We start from the raw sequence: 27,832 nt of genomic DNA on the forward strand, positions 1-27,832 counted from the left end.
TCACCCTGACCACACCACACGATCCATCGTCTACAGCCAAGCTCTGCGATACAACCGCATTTGCTCCAACCCCTCAGACAGAGACAAACACCTACAAGATCTCTATCAAGCTTTCTTACAACTACAATACCCACCTGCAGAAGTAAAGAAACAGATTGATAGAGCCAGAAGAGTTCCCAGAAGTTACCTACTACAGGACAGGCCTAACAAAGAAAATAACAGAACGCCACTAGCGGTCACCTTCAGCCCCCAACTAAAACCCCTCCAACGCATTATTAAGGATCTACAACCTATCCTAAAGGATGACCCAACACTCTCACAAGTCTTGGGAGACAGGCCACTCCTTGCCTACAGACAGCCCCGCAACCTGAAGCAAATACTCACCAACAACCACATACCACACAACAGAACCACTAACCCAGGAACTTATCCTTGCAACAAAGCCCGTTGCCAATTGTGCCCACATATCTATTCAGGGGACACCATCACAGGGCCTAATAACATCAGCCACACTATCAGAGGCTCGTTCACCTGCACATCCACCAATGTGATATATGCCATCATGTGCCAGCAATGCCCCTCTGCCATGTACATTGGTCAAACTGGACAGTCTCTACGTAAAAGAATAAATGGACACAAATCAGATGTCAAGAATTATAACATTCATAAACCAGTCGGAGAACACTTCAATCTCTCTGGTCACGCAATCACAGACATGAAGGTCGCTATCTTAAAACAAAAAAACTTCAAATCCAGACTCCAGCGAGAAACTGCTGAATTGGAATTCATTTGCAAATTGGATACTATTAATTTAGGATTAAATAGAGACTGGGAGTGGCTAAGTCATTATGCAAGGTAGCCTGTTTCCTCTTGTTTTTTCCTACCCCCCCCCCCCCCCCGCCCCAGATGTTCTGGTTTAACTTGGATTTAAACTTGGAGAGTGGTCAGTTTAGATGAGCTATTACCAGCAGGAGAGTGAGTTTGTGTGTGTATGGGGGTGGGGGGGATGTGAGAAAACCTGGATCTATGCAGGAAATAGCCCGACTTGATTATGTAAAGAGTTGTCACTTTGGATGGGCTAGCACCAGCAGGAGAGTGAATTTGTGGGGGGGGGGTGGAGGGTGAGAAAACCTGGGTTTGTGCTGGAAATGGCCCACCTGTTGATCACTTTAGATAAGCTATTACGAGCAGGACAGTGGGGTGGGAGGAGGTATTGTTTCATATTCTCTGTGTGTATATAAAGTCTGCTGCAGTTTCCACGGTATACATCTGATGAAGTGAGCTGTAGCTCACGAAAGCTCATGCTCAAATAAATTGGTTAGTCTCTAAGGTGCCACAAGTCCTCCTTTTCTTTTTGCTGATGCTTATATGTGAGGCTTGTCATCCTTCTGCTAACAAACACAAATTTGAAGCATATATGTTCAGTGCTGCACCTTTCATCAATTGGGAAATGATGGGTATCGTTCCTCAACAGTGACTCCTCTTATGGCAGGGGAAATCATCTGACGTAAAAAGTAGAAGTCTGCTTTGAAAGCCAACTGGAGACTGCTGCTTGTCTGTAAAGCTTTGTAACGAAATAGTGATTTTTAATTGGCCAAAAGAAAATGCATAAATCTGATCCAGAGATAGTGAGGAGGTAGAGAATCTCAATGTCTGATTCAAAAACTTGTAAAGTTTCTGTTTGGGGATTTCACGGTGCGGTTAATACAAGTGATCACAGTTATAAACATTTGTACTTTAAAGGTTTCATGGTGATAAACTTATATCAGTGGTGGTTGAAAGATCCAGAAACTCCTTGCAGGGTCACAAGTAAATTAGCATTTTTGGTGTGGCTTCTTTGCAGAGTGCAAGCTTGCTTTTTTACTTTCTGTACAATACCTGTTATTAAAACTATAAGGAAAATAACCTCAACCTTTCTGTACTAAATGCACAAGCTGCTTTACTCCCTTTTTTTTAACTACAGTGCTCTAGTCTGGGAAGATTTTCCTAGTGATCTAGAAACATTACGCATTCTGAACCATGCCTTGACTCTTTTTTTCCCTGTTCAGCAGTAGCGGTGATTACACCTGACCGAAGCCCACGGCCCACCTCTGCACCAGCCATTGCTCAGAGACATGTTGCTGAACTTACCCCATCAGCTGCATCAGATACCAAGGAAATAGTAGTAGTCTCTAAAGTGGAGAAGGAAGCTGTGGAAACTGAGGGAAAGCGTGAAGAAATGCCACCTGAGAAGGCCAAGATGGAGCCATCTGAAGTGGCCAAGGTACACTAGCCTCAGAATTACCATAAAGTGTTTATTTTGTGAGGACTGCAAGTGATTTTTGCTTTATATGGAATGCTAGCTCTAAAATGGCCTCAAATGGCAATGTTGCATTAGATGGGAAGGGGTAGAGAGGTATCTCATCCCTGTGTAGTCAGTGGACTGGGAATGGGATCCTCTCTAGCTAGTTGGTTGTGATTCCAGGAGAATACCTTTCCTGAACTTCAAGATACCATAAAAATATGTTACACTACATGTTATAGTTTTCATGTCTTAATTGTTCCTAGGGCAGTATACTTTTTTTCAGGGATGGTCCTAAACAAATTAGCTGTTACCTGTTGATCACCTGAAAATGGTATGTACCACTGAGAATTAGCCCCATATACAACTGAATTTGTTCTTGTTAACTAGTAACGCGTTTTACTTAAGTGGAATTGCCCGATATACACACTGTGAGAGAAGAATTGGGCCCAGAGTTTTCCAGCATTTATAGTGTAAAGTGTTGTTTTAATTGATTTGTTTTTCCTGGAGAGCTGTTAATGGACCTGACAGGCTAGCAGCTGGATTAAAGTGCTGATTCATGAATATTGAAACACGTTTAGACTGTGTTGGATTTAATATTAAGTGGGACTACTTAAAAATTGGAAAGTTCAAATATCTGGTTCTTCTGAGAGTATTCTGTGTAAAATATAGATAGATAAAAATATAAGGCAGAATCGTATATGAAGAGGTATTCATCTTGTTTCAACACTAATATTTTAAAGTTTATTTTGAGAGAAGATAGCGGAAAATCTAGAGGCAAAGAGCGTAGATAGAGATTGCTTCCTGTCACTCTGAATGTTGTACATTCTGTTTTCCCCATATTGTTGTATAGAGAGCAAGTCTTGTATGGTAGATGTAGTTATAGTCCATGGAAGATCTATAGATATAAAATAAGCACTTGAGGCATGAGGGAGGAGACAGTGCAATATCCTCACCAACCCCCCAAACAAGCCAAGAAATCTTTATTTTCAGACTTCAAGGAATCCCTGTAGAGATAATAAGAATTCCTGTTGGTTGGAGAAAACTGGTGGCAATCTGTTAACAGGGCCAAATTTGGACCTGGTTACATCTGGTCCTTCTCTGACTCGAATGAAGTTGCACCCACTTAAAACTGGCGAATTTGGCCCTTCAAAACCACAATTGCCTAACATAATCACAGTGTCACATTTTCATTATGTGTTATCCTCTTTGTAACTTCTTAACATACAGTACTAAGTGTATTCCTTTTGATATCTAAATGCCTCTTTTCCTTGCATAGTCATCTTGCCATATATCTATGTATATAAAAACACACATAAGAGATGAACAAATCAGTTAGTCAACAGGACCTTCTATATGATTAACGGAACACAACTTTTGGTGACACCACTGGTTAAAATTGTCAGTGGCTGTTGCCAATAGCGAAGACCTCTGAGCTGCTTTTAGTCATAAAGGCACAGAACAGGAGCACTGAGTCATTGAGGATGAGTGCCGAAGACTAATGGAGTCTTGCAGATAATTGAAACATTTTAAAACATCTTAATGCCACTCAACGGTTAAATTTAAAATAATTCCATTCACCCAGTCCCTCATTTATCCGACAGATTTTTCAAGTATTTACAATATTAGATTTACTTTGGCACTTGGTGTAGAAAGAATTCTTGTAAAATCCTGTAGACCCTAGAAGCTGCTAAACTGCTCCATAATCTAATCTAGTCTTGGGTTAATCACCTGTTTCTTTATCCTTGCATATATAACTATTTTTGCCTTGTGGCAACCAGTCTTTGTAATGTTTCCTGTATTTGTACTTTATCCCATTTCAACATTCTTCCTGCGTTGTGGTGGTGGTATTGCTATTTCAACAGGCCCGTCAAGGTAATCTTTCCAAAGTTACTTCAGTGATAGGCTAGCAGGAGGTGCAGTTTTATTTTAACGATTCTTGGTCTTTATCCTGCCTATCAAATGTAAGCACGCCACCTCTGTTACAGCCTGGATTGCCTAGGTGAATTGGATGAATTGAATTCCTTTTAACTTTTGAAAAGCTTTGAAAATATTGGTTATTAGCTCTACAGTTAAGGAGAATGGAAGACTCCGATCCAGTGCTACTGGTAGGTCAATTGGCTGACAAATGTAAATACATACTTATAGACAAGTGTATGGCCTGTGTTATACAGGGGGTTGGACTAGATGATCACCATGAAAGAACATCTTTATTTTTTGTCTTTGAAAAGTTGTATGTCTATTAATTTGAACATGTCGCTTTTGACAGTGATCTCATTGAGGTATCAAATTGTAGATAAGCTTTGGAAACATTGGCTTACAAATATCCTTAAAACAAAAAAGCCTATCTTTGGTAGAACTATTAAATAAATGCTCTGTGGGGTCTTTTAAAACACTGATGTCAGTTTTACTTTCAGGTTAGAAATGTGATGTTGAACTGACATTGCCACTGTTAGTTTTGTTAATCCTCTTCAAAAGACTGCACGCTGGCTCCCGCACGTAGACTCCCGCATGCGGACTCCTCCCGCACGCTGCCATGCTTCAAAACCAACCTCATATTTCAGCTGTGTTTTGAAACTAAGTGGTTTCCAAAAATCTACTAACAAGAAATGTTTTTACCACTTTATTTCTTAAATGTAGGTGGGGAAAACACACATGGAGGTCACATTGCCTACCACAAATGGTGACCAGCCCCAGGTTTGTGCTGATAATTATCAGTTAGGTTTTTCACATTTTTTTAAAAAGATTGTAAAATGAAGGTTCAACATAACTAAATAAACGAACATTTTTTGTTTTTTATCACTGCGAAACAGCAGCCTGCAGAAAAAGAGGAAGGTCCGACAAGAGTGAGGAAGGTTAGCCACTTTACACCTTCACCGAGCAAAATTCCCATGTCACTCATGCATACTTAACATATTTAAAAAGACAGTGCTCCAATTTCTTCATGTGCTTTGATTTTTTAATCTGCAAGTATATGTTCGTTTTCAAAACCGTTCAGCTTTTTGACAATCTGAGATTGTTAAATAAATCTCTGTTAAAGAACTTCTTAGTGAGAAACATACTCTGTTTCAAATATGAATTGTGTTTCACAGTTCTGTAAAGAAATAAAGCTAGTAACAAGCACAAGAAAATTGTACATTGAACGTTCCAGGAGATGCAAAAACTTAAGCACTTATGGTTTTATGGGGTACTTGACAGGGAAAATATGTAAAACACTGAAGGTATTTCAAGTATATTAATTGTAGTACACATTTTATTAAAATTCATTTTAAAGGCTTGGAAGCATTGGAAAAACTACACGTACAATACCATTTAATGCAGCACCATACACACTTCATTATCAGGAAGTTGAAAATGTCTTAATCTTTGCAAGTCCTCCATAGAAAATGTTGAATACTTATTTGCTGAGAACAGGATGCCTTTGTTGTGGCAATGCAAATAAGCCAATGAAACTCTGGGAACTGTCTCTTTAAATTAAACTCATTACATTATTCAGTTGTTCATGAGCAAGGTCCTCCATTTCTTGGTGGTGACTGTTCCTACACATGTTCTTGTGGTTTTATGGCCCATCCCATATTGGCACAATGCTGCGCTCCAAACATTTATTTAACATTTTTTTATTTGCCAATTTGCGATTCCCGCAAGAACAACACTTTAATTTTTTGTGCTTTTCTTTTTTTTGTTCCCCCTTTCTTTCATTTTCACAGAAAAGATCAAAGAAACTAGATGGTGAAAACATTTATATCAGGCATAGCAATTTAATGTTGGAGGTTTGTATGAACTTGACGCTTATTTCAGTTGCGTTTGCCTGGACCTTCTGCATTCTTTGCTGAACTCTTTTTCTTCCTCCTCTGCTGCTGAATTTGTTTTTGCATGCTGTTGCATGAAGACTTTTAAAAAATACGCTTATGCATGTCAGCAATAAACATGACGATGTGCTGTCATTTCTCCTACCTTTTTTGGTTTTCATTCTTTCATACTTACCAGAAAAATATATGATTGGGATAGTCCTGTGATAAATCTGTTTCTAGCATCCTAGTGACTTTATAGCATGTTTTTTTTCCTTCAGTCCACAAATAGGAAATCTCTGCACTGGTACTCAGAATAACATGAATCACACAGGATGCAAGGATATATATAGAGAGAGACTCTCTCTCTCTCTCTCTCTCTCTCTCTCTTTCTTTCTTTCTTTCTTTCTTTCTCCTTGACTGGGCCAAGGAGAATGGAATCAAGGATGAATCACAATTGAGAACATAAAAACGAGACTGACAGTAAAGCCGCAAGCTGTATAAACTACACAGCAATCTTGTTCAGCATTCTTCAGGAGGGCTCATGACACTATTGCTTGCTCACAGTAATGTTAGATGAGGCCTTTTTTACTTTCCAGAGAACTGCCAATAGAATTTACCATCATTGTTGCTGTAATTTTTCTCTAACCACTTTCCTGCTCTAATGTATTCTAGGAAGCATAGAGTTCTCCTCCATTGGAACAACCCAGTAGCAAGTCCCCTAGTGTCTGATGTAATTACTATCCCTAGCAAAGTGTGTCCTTGAATGCACTTCAGTATGCTACTGCTCATCTGACAGTTGCCATGTATTCTGAAGGTGCTAGGGTGTATTCTGTCATTTCATGCACAGGTGTAGATCTTGGATAGTCTGCTTTATGCACTGAAACTTAAAATTTAGAGGGCTCCCATGCAAACAAGATCTCGAAGACTGGAACGTTCCAATCATATATTTATACATTGTTACGGAAGACACTTTGTGGCTTCAGGTACTGACTCTTTCTGTGTGTTGTGTTTCTATTAACGATTACAGCTTCAGCAGCTGATAGGGGTTTTCTCAGCAGTTGTTTTTGAAAATGAAATGTACTAACTGCCTTTTTTTAAATCTTAATTTAAAGCTTTGTGGCTTTTGGTTTCTGACTGCTACAATTTTAAGCTTTTGGACATCAGTAAAATGGTCAACAGGAGTCATCTACAGTCAGAGTGCAATGAGGATTTCACCCACCATTTGTTTAGGCCATGCATAAGCTAATTGTTTATCTGTTCTCAATGAAAATTTGTATTTCTTAAATGGCTTTTTCCTGCTAGTGTGGAACTTGGCTCTGGCACATGTATTGTATGCTCCAGTGTGCTTCATTGTGCCTCAGCCTCCTCAATCTCTTACTGCCTTCCCCTGCCACCCGAAACACTTTTGTTAGAGGTGTTCACAGACCCTCAGCTAGAAATGGGCAACTAAAAAGGTTGTGATGCCTATTGTTTCTTCCTTCTTATTCTGTGTATTTGGCAGATCAGATTAAATCCAGCAGACTGGCTGAGTGCAGGAAAATGTTCTTGAACTGTTTTTATTGAAAACTGTTACTGCTTCAGATCTTGAACTTCTGTGCTTCATAAATTTATAAAAAAGGGGAATAGGAAAAATGTGTAATTATTTGAGTGCTTTGCTCATTAAAAGAGGCGTACAAGAGCAATTCAAACTTCTGTGGGATACATCTTGCTAACTTTAGTTTCCACGTTAATACTGTTCTGGCAGGGGAAGTCCAAATGTGAACAAAGTGCTTCTTACCGGTGCAGGCTAAACAAGAGGAGTGATCTTTGTGTTCTTTCAATCCAGAATCCATGGCAGGGCTCCTCTGCATGGTGTTGCTGATTCCAGCTTCTGAGCTTACCATGGAGTCTTCAACAGTCTTGTTCATGCTTTTTCTAACTAGCAGACACTGATCTCATGTTTTCATGTGGGACAAAAGATAAAACTATTGGTTCCCCATGGATACGCCAAAAGAGAAAGCTATATTAATTAAGCACACTTTTATTCCTGCTAGCTGAAGGCAGTCTGTCTTTGGTAAGCGTGCAGAGTCACGGGACTGGGTGACCAGACAACAGAGTAGCCTCTTGTGACAGGTATTAATTTAAAGCAAATGCAAGCAATCTAGTCTTGCATAAGAAAGTGACTTAATAGGTTGAAAAACAATTGAATGTATAGAGAATAGAATTTGCAAAATCAGATTTGCCAATGACTCTGTTTTGCTTGGTTTTTGCGCTGTCTTGAAATGTCTTTGTTTAGCTTAAGCCTGTTTTAGTCAAAAGGCTTTGTTTTAAACAAACTCTGTTTTTACTTGCAAGGCGAGGCTGTTTTTGAATGAGTTAGTTGAATAATGGACTTGTGATGAAGTCTGTGCATTTATGCTGTAACCTGGCATCACAGAATAAAGAGTTAGCATTTTTCCATATCCTTATCATTTTAGCTTGGGTGCACTGGTTACTCTGACATAAAGTAGATGCTCAGTTAGTTTTAGGAGTCATTTTCTCATCTCACATTTTGTTAACTAGTGTGAAACCACCTGTATAGTTCCTGGAAGGAATGAGGTGTGGGCAAAGAAGGTTATGGAGAAATCCTAAGGTGCAGCTAATGGAAATTGGGAACAACTTTGAGTGCAGCTTGCTATCTCATAGAATCATAGAATATCAGGGTTGGAAGGGACCCCAGAAGGTCATCTAGTCCAACCCCCTGCTCAAAGCAGGACCAATTCCCAGTTAAATCATCCCAGCCAGGGCTTTGTCAAGCCTGACCTTAAAAACCTCTAAGGAAGGAGATTCTACCACCTCCCTAGGTAACGCATTCCAGTGTTTCACCACCCTCTTAGTGAAAAAGTTTTTCCTAATATCCAATCTAAACCTTCCCCACTGCAACTTGAGACCATTACTCCTCGTTCTGTCATCTGCTACCATTGAGAACAGTCTAGAGCCATCCTCTTTGGAACCCCCTTTCAGGTAGTTGAAAGCAGCTATCAAATCCCCCCTCATTCTTCTCTTCTGCAGGCTAAACAATCCCAGCTCCCTCAGCCTCTCCTCATAACTCATGTGTTCCAGTCCCCTAATCATTTTTGTTGCCCTTCGCTGGACTCTCTCCAATTTATCCACATCCTTCTTGAAGTGTGGGGCCCAAAACTGGACACAGTACTCCAGATGAGGCCTCACCAGTGTTGAATAGAGGGGAACGATCACGTCCCTCGATCTGCTCGCTATGCCCCTACTTATACATCCCAAAATGCCATTGGCCTTCTTGGCAACAAGGGCACACTGCTGACTCATATCCAGCTTCTCGTCCACTGTCACCCCTAGGTCCTTTTCTGCAGAACTGCTGCCTAGACATTCGGTCCCTAGTCTGTAGCTGTGCATTGGGTTCTTCCGTCCTAAGTGCAGGACCCTGCACTTATCCTTATTGAACCTCATCAGATTTCTTTTGGCCCAATCCTCCAATTTGTCTAGGTCTTTCTGTATCCTATCCCTCCCCTCCAGCGTATCTACCACTCCTCCCAGTTTAGTATCATCCGCAAATTTGCTGAGAGTGCAATCCACACCATCCTCCAGATCATTTATGAAGATATTGAACAAAACCGGCCCCAGGACCGACCCTTGGGGTACTCCACTTGATATCTGGCAGCACAGGCAATTTTAGATGGCCTCTCTTTATGTGCATCTTCATTTGATGTTTTTTTTAAAATCATAGGAACTAGATAAAACTCAAGAAGAAATAAAGAAACATCATGCTAACATCAGTGAGCTGAAGAAGAACTTTATGGAGTCCGTCCCCGAGTCCCGGCCTAGTGAATGGGATAAGCGCCTGTCTACTCACTCCCCCTTCAGAACATTTAACGTCAATGGGCAGGTCCCCACCGGAGTGGAAGGAGTGAGTACTTATGAAATGTGGTATTGACTGATTTTATATTGTAGCAACTAAATACTGACGTTAAATGAACATCTTTAAATAGTTGAGGACTAAACTTGGCTCATCTTATATTTCTGGTTGGGGACATTTCAGATGTCTCTTTTGGTGGGTTTTAAGAACAGCATCGTTGCTGAGGGTATTCTTTTCTTTTTTTAAGCTTAAATCACAATTCTTTTGTGATACAGTATAAAGCAATATTGGAGCTTCCTATCTGGCTTTGTAGCAACATTGCTGCAACTAGAACTTTGTTTTCTTGCTATCAGTTTCAGCATTACAAGAGCACAGACTTAAATAGTTATGTTGGGATCTGATTTATTCAAAATACAGGTGGGGGTAAATCTTACCTTCCAAAATAGAAAATGTCAAAATTGATGTGGATTGTAATTTTAAATTTTAGCTTCAAGGATATTATCACAAGCCATGGAGGAAAAAAAATTATGTATTTTGGATGGTGCCTCTAAGAACCAAAAGTTACAAGGCTTGATAAGCCAGAGAGGAACCTTGTTAAGAGAATTTTGTATGTAACTTGGCCCTGATCTTGTGTCAGGATCTGCCCGTGTGTACTCATATTCCAGTGAGATGTCTTACTAACATCAGTGGGCCTCCTCACGGGCACTGGGGTATACAAGGGGTTGGGCCCTGGCTTGGTAGAAACATAATTGCTTTTTAGGGAAGTGTTATCCATATTTGTAGCAGTTATGCACATTCATAGGCCTCTTGTTTAGTTGCATAACATAAGAATGTTACTACTTTTCAATACAAGTAAGCTGGAGAAGCCAAGAGATCAGTCAGTCTGCTGTCTGGTCTCTTCCTTACCGGTAGTCAGTATCTTACTGGGATGGGCCCTGTCATATTACTACTGCTGTTACTTAACTCATAATTAAAGCTCCTAGATCAAACTAATTACAATTTCTTGAGCAATGATAGTTATTTGTCTTAAAGGGAGGGAGTGAAATCCTAGCTCCATTGAAATCAATGCCAAAACTTTCACTGCTTTCAGTAGGCCCAGGATTTCACCTCTCCGCCCCCTCACCTCGCCTCCAACTGCTGTGGAGACTGTTTTTCTTTGCTTGACTTTTAAACCATGCAAGTGTGGAAATTTTAACATGGAATAATCTGGGGGGAGGAGGAGGAAGTTGCCAATTAATTTATTAAACACATGAAGCCACTTTAGAGTTTGATTACTGAACTTTATTTTAAGAAGCCTTTCTGCAGGATGCTTTCCAGTAGAGATGGTGTAGGGGTCTCCACCCGTAAGAGTATTTCATAAGACGGGAATAGTGTGTGCTTACCAACCTGCAACTACAGTGGTTTGCTAGCAATTTTTTAACACTGTACTAAGGGTGGTGCCAGCCCTATGTGCATCACTTCACTGATACCTGTCTCTGGAAGTTCCACCACCTGTGACATGATCCTTCTGAAAATGGCATTTCAGTGAAGGTGATTTATGATCATAACATGAGACACCTGCAGGAAGGCACATGGATAGTATTTTAGTTTGCCTTCACGTCATTATCAAATGTATAAGGAAGATAAATTTGAATGTAATATAATTCTTTTTGCTGATGTACCATTATACTATTGTTGCAAAAATCCTGGCATTCTATATGGGGTTATCTTTCTACTATTCCTGTATCTTACATTACCAGACAACTGAACTTTACACACTTTGTGTATGTCCAGGTCAAGAAAGCCACTGTCCTATCCTCTGAAAGAAGGGTTGGTGGGCCAGAGGTAAAGCTGCTGTTATGACATGTGCTTCTGAACCAGAAATTTGCTATTGTAATGGCACTAAGCAAAAACTCAACAGCAGCTGCTGAGTAACATTTTTTTTTTTTTTTTGGCAACATTAACTCACAACCTCCTGACCTAACACCTTAAAGGATTTGCACTGCTGCAGCTTTTGCAGCTTTCAATTTGCTTATTTCGGCGCATGGCTGGTTGAAAAGCTGCATGAAGATGTAACCGTGTATTCGGAAAGAAAAACTATTATGAAAGTTTAACAGTACCCTGTTCTTTTTATGTTGTCTTCCCTTCCTTTCTTTTCCGTTTTGTTTTTTGTTTTAATAATCATGTTACTCTTGCATTTTATTTTATTTCTTTTGCTGCCCAGTCCCCCAGCTACTTTCTCCCTGATACTCATCACTTAAGGGTGTGCAAAGAACCAGTCCCAAAATACAAGACTGATCAAAGGAGGTTGGATCAATTGAGAGAGCTTAGGGCCAAATTTTTTCTTTCGTAGATGTACCGGGTTTGACTATGCTTGGCCAACTGAAAGGATGGAAAGCATTTCTTGAATAAACTGCAATAAATTTTCCCAAACATTTTTCACAAGTGCTAAAGCATTTGTATGATACTGTGTTCATTATAATTTCACATTCTTTAGATTCTGAAGACTCAGATGCACTAAAATGTAAAACAAAATCCAGGGAGTTTGGAATGTTACTACTAAAAATATTCATATTCCATACTCCTGATTTCTAAGGGATTGAATATTTTGCATTCATAACTACAATATCATTTTGAAAAAAGTGGAAATTTTGATACTATCTTCATTTGCAAAATTTTCAAAACTTTCAAAACAAGATTTTATCATCTGCATTAAAATCTAGATGTCAAGCCTTATGAACTGTCACTTTTAAGGCCAGTATAGTACAGGAAGTTATAAAAGACTGCATTTTTTATACTACCATTTCTATTTGTAATACAACAAAATTCACTGTTCTCAACCATTTCAGTTGTGGAACACTTAAGTACTAGATTTTAAATTATTCTTCTCTCAAAGGGAAATTACGACCACACGTGAACATTACGACCACACGTGAACATGGCCCTAAGATTAGTGGATTTTATGGAGATGATCATATTCAGAAGTTAAGCTAGAGGATATTACTGAAGTGCTTCTATCCTGATTTGAGCCTCCACAGAATTTGTCATTCACAGCAGTTTGCCAATTTAGTAATAAAATATTGATCAGAGCCTCTGGAAGACCTGTCCTAACACTTTGTACATCCCTAAGTACCATTTTGAGCACTTCCCATCTATCATTTTTGTTCATCTCTCTGTCTTTCTTGATCTTCTACCACGAAAGCAGACACAGGAACGTCCTCTGTTAGTACAGGATGAAGACAAAATAAAAAAGCAGATGCCTTCTGAGACATCATTGCCCCAGCAAGCAAAAGAAGACATTCTTCCAAAGGTTTCTATTCCAATTCCTGAGGAGCAGAAATCACTCAAAAAGTGCCACCTATACTCTAGTACTTTTCCTTCTCCTCACATTCCCTTTATGGTGTCCCTTTTTGTGATCCTTGCACTAACTGTGTGGTGGTTGGTCTTTCTGTGATTGGAAACAGGGTGCCTAATTGAAACCTCCATGACCACAGCTCTTGAATTGTTGACTGCATCTTCTACTGTGTCTTCTATGTGTTGCCTTCTGATCTCCGTAGTTCATTGTCCTATGAGCGCTCTGCAACTATGTTTTTGATCACAATATTTTGCTTGGTACAGTGTATGATTTGGGATTCTAAAGGAGTGGCAATGGGTTGCCAGACCTGCAGTAATGCACTGAAATTTGAGCCTTGGTGATCCATAGACTAAATTTTAAAAAGCATGTTACCCATTGAGTACCTATGTGAAAGTCTTTAGCACTGAAGTGGACATGCTGATGGTGGCTATTTTGCTTCTGTACACTTCAAAGACTTCTTGCACAGCAGTTTATGAAAAGACTTGATTGAAGATTACTCTTATTCTTAAACCCAGCACTTGTGTACATTTATAGCATTTATGGTGGGGAAAATTCAGTCTCAAATATTTATTCAAAAGACTTAAGATCATTCACAACAGTGTACAGAGTCTGATCCATAACCACTCCTTTTCTAAGAAAACAGTATTAGCATACAAATAGCTTTTTTCTTTAATTTAAAAAAGGCTTGGTGTCAGTGGCTGTCTTAGGGATAATTCATATATGTACATAGGGACAGACTACTTCAACTGTCCCCTTTATAGAAAATCCTTTTCAGGTCTTACTACTGTCTTTGCACGAGCATCCCTGCTTATCTTTCATAGGTGAACTCTCCTCTGAATGAAAATACTGTCTAACTTTTGTTTTGGGGGAAAAACCCTCATTAAAAGCAGTACTTATTTATTGTAAGGTTAAATTAATCTGTTTCCTGAATTTGACTCCATTGGTGCACTGTAGATATATGTTCTTTCAATTTGTGTTGAACTCACTGAAGTGTGTGTACTTATGGCCATATAAATGGAAGTAACATGCTGTTAAGTACACATCCTGTGTCTGCATGTTGACTAATAGTATTGTTGTTAAGTTTATCAAAACATGTAAAAGAGCAGTATGTCCAGATCATAATCGTAGTGTTAAAACAATTATTATTTTGACTTCTTTAACAAAACCTTTGCATGCTGCTTATTTTTTGTAGCACTTTTGTATATATCTGGATTATTTGGTTTAAATGATCTATAATTAAGTTTAAATGATCTATAATTAAGTTTAAATGATCTATAATTAAGTTTAAACTTGACTGTATTGTTAATGATCCGGTTGTATGAGAGCCAAGATTTGATGCTCAGCTGGACTGAGCAGATCTGGTTCAGAAAGTAGAGGTAAGATGGGCAGTTGCTTCTCAGTGTATATTAGTCAGGGGACAGAGATGAGCCAACCCACTCGTTTCCCATTGTAATTTGCATTCTATTGCTTTCTCTAGCTTATGGGTGTAGAAATAATATTGCTGAGATCTGCCATCAGTATTCACACTAAGGAGCTATAAAAGAATTGAAGACACTTGGATGAAAGGGACTAAAATCTGTGTCTATATTTTTCTTTATAGATCTATGTACACAATGTTATTTTAGAAAGTTCATGTGTAAGTATACGTGTGGGTGGGTGTGCACATGTGCGTATGTACTGGGAAAAGAAAGGAGACAAATCTATTATGAGAGTGCATGGAATTGTGCACATGTTCTCCAGTAGGAGGATAATAGTGAACCTTCAAATATCCCATCTGCATCTCTATTTACGGTCATAAGTGCATATATTGAGGCTCTCTGAACAGTGTCTCAGAACTTTAGCTAGGAAGAATCTAGTTAGTGAGTGAAACATTAGTTTTGTTTTTAATCTCATGAGAATGTTCATGATTTTGGCCAGTACTGCTTGAATACTTATGAGTTCAGATTAGCGCTCCCATTTGTGCCCTCAGGATTTTGCTTTGTGTTAATACTAGTTTAATTGAAAAGCATCATACCCTTTTAGTACCATAATCATAAACTTCCTATTAAAAATAAATTTGAACATTGTATTGATGCCAAACAGTATATACTGAAACAATAATAGACAGTTTTTCCTTTGTAACTATTTAAAAACATTAAAACTAAATTAAGAATTAAAGGTAACATTGATATGCATCCACAGACTAAGGGGAAATGCCACTTCAAAAGAATCATGCACTGGATGGATCTAAAGAATAAGGCTCAGTAGGCAAATGAATGGAGAACACCAATAGTAGGTCTCGTTGTGAAATTTAGGAGGATTCCCCTGAGGAAGTGGGAGGAAAGAGCAGTGGGGAAGCTGGAATTTGGATCAGTGGGTCAAAAGCTAAAGGGAGAACCTGAAATGGGAGCAGGGTGTTGAACGCTTCTGGTATATGAGTTCTTACCAGAATTGTTGTGGAGGAATTGGAAAGGACAAGATGTTAAAACTGAGACCCCAGGCTACTTAAAAAAAAGTTTGCTTTCCACAGCACATCATCTCAGAAGTGAGGAGTAGTTAATGCCTGGGAGTGAAGGCACAACTATTCTTGTACCCCCAAACCACTATAACTAGAAAAAAATACTTACCACTATATTTAAAGAGCCAGAGGCCTGAGATTAATATGGTGCTATTTAAGATAGCTAGACTTGAGACAAATCAACTTCTCACAAGACTCCTTTAGAAACTCCTGTTTAAAAAAAAAAGAGAGAGAGAGAATACCCTGAAATAACAACTACAATAAATATCAATCATCACAAGGCCATGCTTTCTACAGCCATATCTGCCTTGTCAAAAGGAACTAGGAAGGTGCATTCTTTGGGATCTTACCTAGAAAGAGGTTTGAACGTAGTGTTCAAGAGATCTATCGCTCTAGGACAAGAAGAGTTTACATCCTTTTGTTCTATTCAGGTTGTCTCTGAACTTCCTAAATAAAATAATCTCTTTATCAAGTTAACTTTGAAATGAGACTGGTTTCTATCAGTAAAAGATCTTTGAACTGCATACAGATTCTGAGAGAGCCCCACATAATGTTTCTCAGCACTTAATTACTATCTCTGAAGAGGACCTGAAGAAATTGAACAAGCTATTAATATCTTTTTAGCAATGTAGAGGTCAGCTTATCATCCAAACACATTGTGAAGGTGCATGTCTTACATTAGATTAGATCTATACCTTTCAAACAAGTCTGTTTCTCACAGAAATACCTGGTAAATACTGCATTACTTTCAAGCATCCTTAGGATGTGGTCTTGTCCACATTTAAAAATTCATGGAGCCTTAACCTAGTATCCTAGAGTTGGCCTTTACGTTCACTTCCTGTAAGCCGCCATCTTTCTGATCTGCTTTTTGAGTGAGGGAACATCAAGGAAGAGACTTAAAATTTTGCCTTCACTATCTATGAGGTCTTACCCTTTTCTTCCCTCCTCTTAGACTGGAGAGTCTTATGCTTCTTGGAATTCTAGATGGAGAGTAATTATAGTGTCAGAGACTGAAATTTTGTCCAGTCAAAATTGCAATGGATCTCTTGAAAATGTGTATAAGTAGGTCTTCTTTGCTACATCTTCACCTATCCTGGAGAGACTCCCACCTCTTTGTTTGCTTACAGGGCATATTTAAGTACAGTATTACCACAAAACCACCTTTTATGGTAAGGACAGTAAAATCCCACTTGCATATCTGTTCAGTATCTCAAGGTCCCTTTCAGCCCTGTATTTTTGTGATACATAATAAATCATATACACTTTGCTATGCTTATTGTCTTTCTGTGCTTTCCTTAAGGTCAACTTAAGATGCAGCATTGAAATAAAAACATTTTATGAATAATACACATTTGTGTATATATTGTGGTAAACCCAGGACAAACAGCTACAAAAGGGGGGTAGTAATTAGTCCCTAGGGGATTAAAAGGCCCCTCCCTATCCACTGAGGAGAGAGAATCACAGGGCAATAAGATTCAGCTGGAAAAGGGGTAGCTAGGGAACCAATTAGGTTCAGCTGACTCCAACTACCTGGGACATTTTTAAGCCCTCCTCTGGGTGGTAGAAGTGGGAGGAGTAGGGAAGCTGCCAGTAGGCTGTTTGCAGCAAGGCACCAAACCTGCCGAGTAGAGAGGCTGCACTCGCTCCCCAGAAGGGAAGGAAAACAAGCACAAGGGACTGACTGAGGAGAGGAGTCGCAGGACCCTGTGCCACCTATAAGGATTCGCCTTGCCCCAAACCTGAGTCGTCAAGGCTAAAAAGGACTGAGCCTACTGAGGCGAACAAGGTATTTTGCCACAATATAAAGAGTTCTGTACGCTTAATGTAGTACAAAATGTCAGTTTTAAATAGCTTGCAAGGAGATATTTTTTCCTTTTATGTCGATTGCTAGCAGAGATATGATTTACTGTTTCTGGAACTGAGATGTTCTTAAAAGGTGCTACAAGAGGAGTTGTTACCTTACAACTAGATAGGTAATTTCTGATGTCAGGCTGATTAGGTGCAGAATAAGGTGTTTCACACTATACCTTAGTTTAAAGGTAGATGTCGCAGAGCTTTCGTGAAATACGGAAAAAATTTATCTTGCTCTATCCCCACTTCAGAGGACAAGATGGAGTGGAGTGCCCACAAACCATGTAGCCTACTGGCCAGTTGTTACCATGCCAGTGTCATACATTAATTCGTGCCAGTGCTGATCTTGTTGTCATTCTTTGTGTTTGGCCAATAGTGTAATTGAGGTCTGTTGCACTGATGGTGAATATTTGAAAAGGTTGTGAATATTTGCTACTCAAGTAAACATGTCAGCAGGATGCATAAACTGTAACCTTGCCTAGGTTTAATGTGAAGAAGGCTGCATTCTTACACGTAATCCTTCATGACCTGTTACAACTCAGGATGTTTCAGCAGCACCTAGATACCGGTCACTAGGTGCTTTATAAATACCTAAATGGATAGAGGCTACTAACAGTATTAATATGAATTAGTCTTAGTTATTTTCCAGTGTTTTTCATTCTAATATCTTTGACTATCACACCAAGATTTTGTTTAACTAAGACTTGTGTGTGCTCTGTGTGGTTATGTAAAATTGGGGGTGCACGCTCCAGTTAGAGGCAGAAATAAGAGACTTCTCTTCAAGGCTTTGGTCTTTGGGTTGCGAAGTTCAAAACTCCAGAATAAATTAGTTGATTGTATATATAATCCATGCACTTAAATAGAAGTCATTTTAAATTCTGTGAATCTTAATTTATTTTTATTATGTTAGCATTGCTAAACTCCCTTGTGGTATGAAATGCAAAAGTGTCTCTTGGTCTTACCCACATTTTCTTTTAAAAGTTATCAGCACTTTGAAGCAGGGAGGTGGGTTTGAGTTCCCCGGTGGCTGTCTGTTTCAGGCCCAGGCATCATTGGGGACTTTTTACTAACTATGACGCTAGCATTTTGAAACTTGCACAGAGATTTTTTTTCCTCAACTCAGGACTTATTGAAATTCAGATTAAATGATGAAGATAAAATATATTAAAATAGATAAGTGGTACTGGATATAATTTTTTTTAAAAAACCTGTATTATTTACATTTTAATTGGAGACACTCAGATGAGGTCTGTTAGCAGAGGACCAGTAACATCCTTACCTAGTACACTTTTCATTTTTAAAATAGGCTGTTCAAGTTGTATGTCATATAGTGCTTCAGTGTACCTTCTATCATTGTATTTGGTGCCACAGGCTATCAGTCTCATGAGGCAGCATCACTCCTTTGTACTGTGGTGCACAAAGATTTAATGGTACCAGCAAGTGCTGTGAGATCTTAAACTGATCTCGTGACCAGTACTAATGTCAAAAATATAGCAGGATAATTTGAGTATTATCAGTTGGATGTTCTCTTGGAATACAGAAGTAGATCTTCTGGTGCTGGTTCCTATGTGTATTCCACACATGGGTATGCGTGTGCAGCATGCTACCAAGTCTGGAGAGTCTTAGTCTGTCGGACATGCACAGTTGCTCTCCTTGTGCGCCGGGCTGAGGCTCTGTAGTTCCTTTTTACTGCCGCATGGCCTGAGTCAGAATCCTGTATCCACAGATTTCTCCAGTTTTTCTTATCAGCCTGTAAATAGTTTTAATATTTAGCATGGTTAAAGCTTTAATATTGTATAGTTTAGCTTAGTTTCTTCCATTTCTTGGAGTCTCTCCTCATGCACTGGTACTGTGCATCTCTTGTTCTTGCTCGTCTGTGAATCATGGGCATCAATGTTCTCTACTGTCTGGGTTAGATGTATATCTAAGCAAAGAGCAGCATTTGCTGTTTGTTTCCCCCACGAACACATGAAGCATGTGAGCGTCAGTTGAGGAAACATGTTATGGAGAGGGCCATGAGACCTCACTCTGATCCAGGCCAGAGAGACATTCTCCTCCCCATCCCAATGCATCAGTGTCAACCAACAAGCAGCACCCCTCTGAGCACAAGCTCACGACTGGAGCCTAGAACTCCTAAGCCCAAGGAATCCTTCTCCAGGGCTTTGATGAGCTGTAGTTCGCAAAAGCTTATGCTCAAATAAATTGGTTAGTTTCTAAGGTGCCACTAGTACGCCTTTTCTTTTTGCACAAGGAAAAGGCACTCTTAGTTACAAGGACAGATCCCCATCCAGATCTGCTCCTAAAAGAAGAGACCCCCCAACCCCCGACTCTTTCCAGCCTTCATGTGTGGATCCTAAGGGCTCAGGACTGCTTAAGACTCCCAGGCAGGAAGGTAAAGCATGAAAGAGGATCTGTCAGTACCATCACTGGTTCCGACTGCTAAACATACAGACCACTGTCCACTGGCTCCATATAAGCGTGCTGCACCTGACTCTTCAGTAGTACCAGCCCACCATTCTAAAGTCCTTTCACTTTCAACATCTTGGGACATACTGGAACTGTCAGTCACAGCTACTGGACAACCCAGAACTCCGGGACATGCAGAGACACCTATACCTCACTGGAGCATATCTTCCTCCTTTATCCTCAGTCCCCACTCCTTTTAAGCCTGGTTCTCTGGAGAGACATTCCCACAGCAGAGGAAGAAACTACTTTGACAGTCTAGGAACCCTCCGGCAGAAGTGTTCACCCTCTAGTACCAACGGTCCCACTGGTGGAGCAAGAGCAAGTCACCTACTTGGACAAATCAGATGTTCTGGTCAGCCCATTAACCCCTCATAGATTAATCTTGACAGGGAAATGGTGAGATGCAGATATGACTCTTCCAGGGACCGCTGGTACCTGATGCAGGGGGTCCCCCTCAACTGGGTTCCATGGGACCCATATGGCAGACATCCCGGTTCTGTCCACAAGCCCTACCACACTACTTCCACACAGCATCTATTGGATCCATTGCAGTACAAGGGGGAAGTGATCCAAATCCACAGATACTGATGGTATCGACAAGGATCTCATCCTCTTCACTGCATGAAGCAAATGCTCCATCTTCACCATCTCTGCCAGATGACCATAGGCAGTATCAGGAGCTCCTGCAGATGAATGACCTCCAGATCCCACTGGAAGAGGACCAAGTTACCCAGCCATCAGCTTCTTGATATCCTGCAACCTACAGGTCTCAGCAAAGTGGCTCTCCTAGTAAATGAGGCTATCATGGAACTAGCCAGGGTCATCTGGCATACCCCAGCCTCCTGCACCCCCACACTTAAGAGACGAGGCACCATTTTGTCCCAGACAAAGGCGCTGAATTTCTTTTCATGCACCCAGAGCCCAACTTCGTGCAGGCAGCCACAGAAAGAGAAGGTTACAACACCATAATGCCACCCTGGCTGACAAGAGGTTGGCCCTTTTGGGAAGAAACATATTCTCATCTATGAACCTGTAGTTCCATATCGCTAACTGTAAGGCTTTGTTAGTGAAGTACAATTTTAATTACTTCAGACTGGCAGATTTTAAGGACAACCTTTTCCCTTGAGGACAGAGCCCAGTTTCAAACCTTAATTGAGGAAGGCAGGCTAGCAGCAAAAACATCCCTGCAAGCCACAGCAGATGCGGCATCTAGAGGGCAAGCCACTGGTGTAATTATGAGATGTGAGTCTTGGCTTCACTCTTTGGGGTTCCCCAGGGAGGTGCAAAATACCATAGAGAACTTACCATTTGACAAGTCAGATGTATTCAGTGAGAGAACTTTTGAGTCCCTGCATGTGTTGAAAGACAGATTGACCCTCTGATTCCTGGGAACTTGCACCTTGGCCCTAAAGAGATTAGTCTTGTTCTATACACCTGCCTCTGGTGCTGTTACCTCCACAATCATTCTACCATCAGGATCTGGCTGAATCTCCACACAAGCAACTAAGTTCAGAGACCTTAATTTTCATCCCCTTTGCTACCATAATGTCCACCCTCCTGCTAAGGGCTACTTTTGATGTCTGTCAAGAACCGCCTGCCTTTATTGATGCCAACCACTTATATCCCTACCCCTATCTTTGGGGGCTGTCTCACACTTTTCACCCACAATTAGGACTCTGTTATGACAGACAATTGGGTTCTAGAAATCATCCACCATGGTTACTCTATCAAATTTTTCTTTCCCCCTTCCCCACTCAAACTCCTTCCTGATCCCTCTCCAGGGACCACTCTCTGAATTCTGCCAGGAGGCAAATTCTCTTCTCTAATGACAGGCAATAGAACGAGTGTCATCTCAGTATCAAGGCAGAGGGTTCTATTTCCCCATAGTTCCTAGTCCCCAAAAAAGACAGAGAATGGACTTTCAACAGCAGAACATCTTTATTCAAAAGTCAAAATTCAGCTTGGTTACACTAGCATTAATGATCCCCTCTCTATGGGAGGGAATGTGATTCACAGCTGTCGAGTTGAAGAATGCCTATTTTCATGTGGATATTTATCCATCCCACAGAAAATGTGTCCAGATCCTGGTAGGTCAGGAACACTACTAGTTCAGAGTCTTTCCCTTTGGATTAGCAGCTGCACCCAAGCTATTCATGCATGTATTCTCATTGATGGCAGCCCAAATGAAATGCCATGGCTATGTAATCTTGGACAACTGGCTCCTAACAGATCATTCCAACTATGAGGTCAGGTCAGCGACTTTGTTCCTGCTGCTATCTTTTAGCAGCATGGAGTAGGAAAGACTCCACTTGGAAATGCTACCTAGCTAAATGGGGAGAGACTTCTTCACCTGGGATGGCACAATTAGTCTTCCTCAGAACCTGCAGATATCCCAGTCATTTTAGATTATCTCCAGTCTTTGAAGAATTTGGGTCTTTCCATTAGCTCGCTGCGGGTTCATCTCACAGCAGTCAGTGCCTTCCTTCCTTCTCCAGTATATGAGCATTCCATTTTTACTCACCCAACAATAATTAGATTCCTAAAGGGCCTAGTCAGGACCTTTCCACCAGTGGCCAAGCCTACACCTCAGTGGCATCTTAATCTCATCCTGTCAATACTTATCCGGCCACCATTTGAACCTTTGGCCACATGCTCTATGTCCCACCTTTCTATAAAGGTTGCAATTTTAATTGCTTTTAGTTTGGCCAGGAGGAGGGTGAGTGAGAGAGGAACACTCATGGCTGACCTACTATACACCATTTTTCATGAGAAGAAAGGTTTCCCTTCGCCTTTTTCTTAAATTGCTCCCTAAAGTAATTTCTGAATTCCATCTAAATCAGTCTTTCCATTTATTGATTTTCTTCCCGAAACCCAGTGCTTCTGTTGACGAGAAGACTTCATTCCCTGATGTCAAATGAGTCCTTGCAGGCTACCTGCAAAGGACCAAACCAGTCAGAAAATCACCAAGATCGTCACTATAAGAGAGAGGTCATGAGGACAAGCAGTATCTTCTCAGAGAATCTCTAAATGGATTTCTGGTTGCGTCATCAAGAGCTACCAATTAGTGCGTATTCCTCCCCAGGAAGGGGTAAGGGTCCACTCCACAGCATGTCTCCAGGAAGTACCAGTACTGGATATATGTGGAGTGGCTACTTGGAGCTCCATTCACACATTGACAAAAAGTTACAGGCTATCTCAGGCCTCCTCTGCACGTGCGGCTGTAGGCACTCCAGTTCTTAAAGCATCCTTACGGACTGCATTCTCATGCTCTCCTCTAGTCTGCATGCTGCTTATAAGTCACCCATGTGTGGAATACACATAGGGACCAGCACTTAAGGAAGAAATAGAGATTACTTACCTGTAACTGGAAGTTTTTTGAGATGTGTGGTCCCTATCTGTATTCTACTACGCACTCTTCTTCCCCCTGCTTTGGATCTTATCTGATTCATGATAAGAAGAGGATCTAGAGAGGCATCAGCTGGCACTACCTCTTATGTCCTTGGTCTGGAGTATGAGGAGAGCCATTGTGCAGGTGTATGGACACTGCTTACTGAGAATCTCCAGACTTGGGTGCATGGTGCAGATGCATACCCACACGTGGAATACACATAGGAACAACACATCTCATTGAACTTCCAGTTACAGGTAAGTAACCTCTATTTATGCACTAGACTAGTTCTTCTGCAGACTTCTTATTCCTTATTTCCCTATTTGGTTTGTGAAGGGTATAGTGAGGAACAGCAAGCAATGGGGTTTGGACATGATCAAAGGGCAAGTAGAAAAAGGGAGATTGATTTTCTTACACCCTTGTGTGACTTCACTGGAGTTATTCCTGATTCTCACCAGAGTGAAATCAGAATCTGTTCACATTCTACACTTCTGAGCTTGTCAAGATGATTATCAATGATACAAAGTGTGTTAATTTATGTTAGGGTTAGTAACTTTTCCCTGTATAAATTATACCACTAGCCTCATTGATTTGTGTGTGTGTGTGTGTGTGTGACAGATAAAAACAGAGTATAGACAATAGACATATTCCAATAGATAGTAGGAAAAATACTTTTTAGAAAAGACCCAGGAGATCTAGATAGATACACATTCACTTATAGGAGTGTTTCTCAGTTATGGAGCTGTGGGACAGATTAGGACTCCTGAGCTATGTTCCTTGACAAGTACCCAGTATTAGGTATGTGCATCCTGATGAACTCTGTGTCTGTGCCACTAAGTGTCTGTAATTTTATACCAGTGGTACATGGTGTAGTTAACAGTCAGTGCATGGGGACTACAATAAGATTTTATTTTTTTTTAAACTAAAACGCTCTCTTTTGGAACACTTTTTTTCTTTTCTATTTTTCTCAGATTATTTGCTTTGTAAATATGTACATTTATTGTTAATAAATGTTGTTGCAAATCTGAACCCTCTTTCTATTATTCTGTTAACAAAACAGGAAGTATTCCCGCATTACAACCTATTTGGACTAACACACTCTTGTCCGGGTGAGCCCTTTGTGCCAAACCTGGTACCATGCAGTCTTATACAAAAAGTGGATCTATAATCCATAATTTTTTGCTTACTTTATTTTAGAGCTAATCACTAACTAGTGCAGTGCTCCGCTAGTACCACTAAAGTGAATGGTCCCACTAGGTTGCCATTATAGGCCCCATTCACTGCCATATAATACTGCCATAATAATTTGTTGCGACTAAAGCTCATGAAGCCTAATAGCTTTAAAAAATCATTTGGCACTATCTCAATTGCTCAGTGCAAGTAACACATTTCTTAGAACTCGCTACTAAGATTGAATGTAAACAAACTAGTTTGGAAAAGCTACAGTAGTTGCATCTGTCCTGCAACCAGCATGGGAAACATTCTTTCCTAACTTAAAGCTGCATGGAACTTTGCTGGTCAGCGATTCTAATGATGTTGAAATATTTTTTAACATTTGGGGTCTTTTACATGACAGTTGTTCTGTGGTGTTATCAGTCATATGAATTCATTGCACAGTACCTGGAAAAATGTGGTTTCAGGCAAAGAATTTTATGCTCATTTAAAAAAAAAAATAACAACCTTCCATTAGTACCTGTCAGGGTTTGGGGAGCACTGACTTCCCAAACTAACCAACTTTGATTTCCCCCACTCACACCAACATTCCTCCCCCCCGCACTCCCAGCCCCTAGGCTCATGCAATAAAATTATCTGGCCTTGTTTCAGCAATGGGCTTACTTTGAAGTTGACTGAAATTGTACATAAGGCTTATCCCTACATGAAGAGTCATTTATAAATTAACTAGAGTACATTTTCTTTATAGCACCTCTTCAGTTCTGAGTTTATTCTCTTTATCCAGATCATTGTTTCATTTTGGAGTTGTATGCTGCTTCATATCATCATGCAGAAAGTGAAACTGGACTGTGAGTAAGCAATCTAAGATCCTGTGATGGGATATACAAACAAGGGGTTAAGGAACTACTCTGGGGTCAGCTAGTCCTGCCCCACCATACCATTAGGAAATGGACCAACTGGAGGAGGAGTTAAAAGGCAGGAGAAAAGCTCACTTGGTGGCAGACCAGGAAAGAGAGCAGACCTGCAGCTTCAGCAGAGAAGAGCAGAGGGGAAGCAGAATCTCTCCCTAAACTGCTTAAAGGTCCCTGAGGGAAGGGAGGGACCCACTTCAGAGACAGCCTGAGACGGAAACATCACCCTCTCCCTCTCCTATGAACTCTGGGTTGTATGAGTTCCCTTCGTTTTGTTTGGACTGCCCCAGCCTGAGCCCTAGGACTGATCTGGCCCAGGAGGGAGGGCCATACCATGGAAGGAGGCAGTTGCGGCCCTGAGAAAAAGGAAGCTCTCACGTTATCCGCAACCACTGAAAGGTGCCTTATAGTGAACACACCACCTTAACCCAGATGGCAACCTTGGGACAATTGCAGGGTGATGAAAGGAAGTGGTCCTACCAGGGCAGCTTTAAGCACACCTGAGTGTCAGATCACTGATAGTCCACAAAGAGCCCTGTGTGGGAGCCTGGTGGAGTGGGAGGGCCCAGGCTCCCCTACCAGTCACTGGCCTAAGCCCTGACCACTAGATCTGATGCTCCCTTACCAACCACCCCCTGAACAAGGATCCTCACATATCCTCACTGCTTCTCTGCGTGATTGGGACCTGCACAGAATCTTATTGACTTCACTGGAGCTCTGCATTAGCACAGGCTCTGCCCACGTGGAGCAGCTTTCAGATCTGAGGCTTTAATGGTATCTGGAGATGGAGTAAGGGAAATGAAGCCACCAAAAAATTATTAACTCTTCTCAGTTTTAATATCTGACTGTGTTTCTAGTATATTTTCAGTTGCAGCTGCTAAACTGACTCTGAATGCAGTGTTCATTTCCAAAGGCAGTTGGTACCCCATGGAAGGAGTATTAGAACAGCAAATGTGCAACCTCTCACACCAGCAATACTACATCCTGGGCTGTGGCCTTCCAGAACACAGTTGTTCTGTAAAGATAGAGGGAAGTGTGCCCTGGAATAGTTTAACTTGGCAAATTACTTTAGTAATAAAATTACTGGGGTACTGATCTTTCAAGTTGCTAAGCAACTGAAATTCCCTTTGATGCACTGGGAATTGATGTGACACTGCATCTTGTAGGATTTGGATCTGTATTCAGTACAATATTGTTTGAAATTACGAGACAGGCTAATCATCAGGATATTATTGTCAGTTAATTGGCGACCTAAAAACCAATCCAAAATATGCAACCTCACTGCTGATGGCCATAAATAAAAGCTAGCTTTTGCTGTCCTAGGTGTAAAGCCTTAACTTTCCTTGTCTTGGGAAATCGGGAAGCTATATAATGTGTAAAAAGGTGTTGTAAATTAAACATATCTATTTACTGCTTTATAATATTCTTTGCTCGAGTCCTTCTGACAGCTTTGTTGAGGTTGAGAACATTCATCAGTTGATCTATGGAATTCTTACTGGTGAGTGTAGTTCATTGCAAAATCAATGTCTTCTATTTAATGGCTAATTGTGCATCTGTAGGCATTTACATCGATTCTGTTTGCTTATGCATACACTTGTCTCTTGGGGATAACCTAATAACAAATGTAAGTGTTTGACACTGATAATTCCATACTGAACAAAAAGTTGATTAGAAAGATTAGCTAGTTAGAATTTGTAAATTTCATTCAGTTCTGATTGTAGGGGATTGTTTTAAGTTGGTATTGTTAATATTATCATCCTAAATGTTTATAAGATACATTCAGTAACTGGCAGTTTTGGTGGCTTAACTACCACTTTAGACACTCCCTCCACAGTTCTCTCATATGGTAAAGTAATTGAAAATTTTTATGAGAAAGTCAGCACAATCTCTGTGGAAATGTGCTCTATGCCATCACTGCTCTGAATGAGGGAGGATACAGAGTAGGAAAACTTGACAGCTAAGCATGAGCAACTGGCTGAATGTTGGGAGGGTGGGTAAGAAACAGCCTTCATATATTTTGCTGATAAAAAGTACCGTTAAAAAGCAGTAATATATTAAACCACTAAAAATATCTGTGGTGTTTGGTATCAGCCACACAATTAGTCTGTTGTTAATTTATCCCGTATTTGAATTGCTGGTTTTAGTGTCACTTTTTTCACTGTAACTTTAAATAAATGTAGCGGTGTCCTCAGTATTTTTCAACATCAAGTGCACTGTGATTGGGGTTTCCCAGGATGATTGTTTTAATTGCATTCATTTTTGTTCTCAGGAGATGGTGCAATGCATCTTG

The 27,832-nt window shown here is 40.4% G+C and overlaps 1 protein-coding gene across 42 annotated transcripts in view; it reads left to right on the top strand.

The window, feature by feature from the left end:
- Positions 1-27,832, top strand: part of EPB41 (erythrocyte membrane protein band 4.1) — a 191,792-nt gene that overhangs the window by 138,078 nt on the left and 25,882 nt on the right. For 10 of the 42 annotated variants that reach the window (XM_048825629.2, XM_075121351.1, XM_048825593.2 and 7 more), the window contains 6 exons: positions 2,049-2,263; positions 4,922-4,978; positions 5,095-5,136; positions 5,989-6,051; positions 9,794-9,973; positions 11,696-11,746. In XM_048825629.2, the coding sequence (XP_048681586.1) occupies positions 2,049-2,263; positions 4,922-4,978; positions 5,095-5,136; positions 5,989-6,051; positions 9,794-9,973; positions 11,696-11,746 (608 nt within the window). Of the gene's footprint in view, positions 1-2,048; positions 2,264-4,921; positions 4,979-5,094; positions 5,137-5,988; positions 6,052-9,793; positions 9,974-11,695; positions 11,747-13,106; positions 13,371-14,856; positions 16,231-25,415; positions 25,480-26,978; positions 27,041-27,832 lie in introns of those variants that run through there. The other 32 variants (XM_048825582.2, XM_048825594.2, XM_048825592.2 and 29 more) reach the window with 18 other exon arrangements.

This window comes from Caretta caretta, chromosome 19 (assembly GCF_965140235.1).
Source record: "Caretta caretta isolate rCarCar2 chromosome 19, rCarCar1.hap1, whole genome shotgun sequence".
NCBI lineage: Eukaryota > Metazoa > Chordata > Testudines > Cheloniidae > Caretta > Caretta caretta.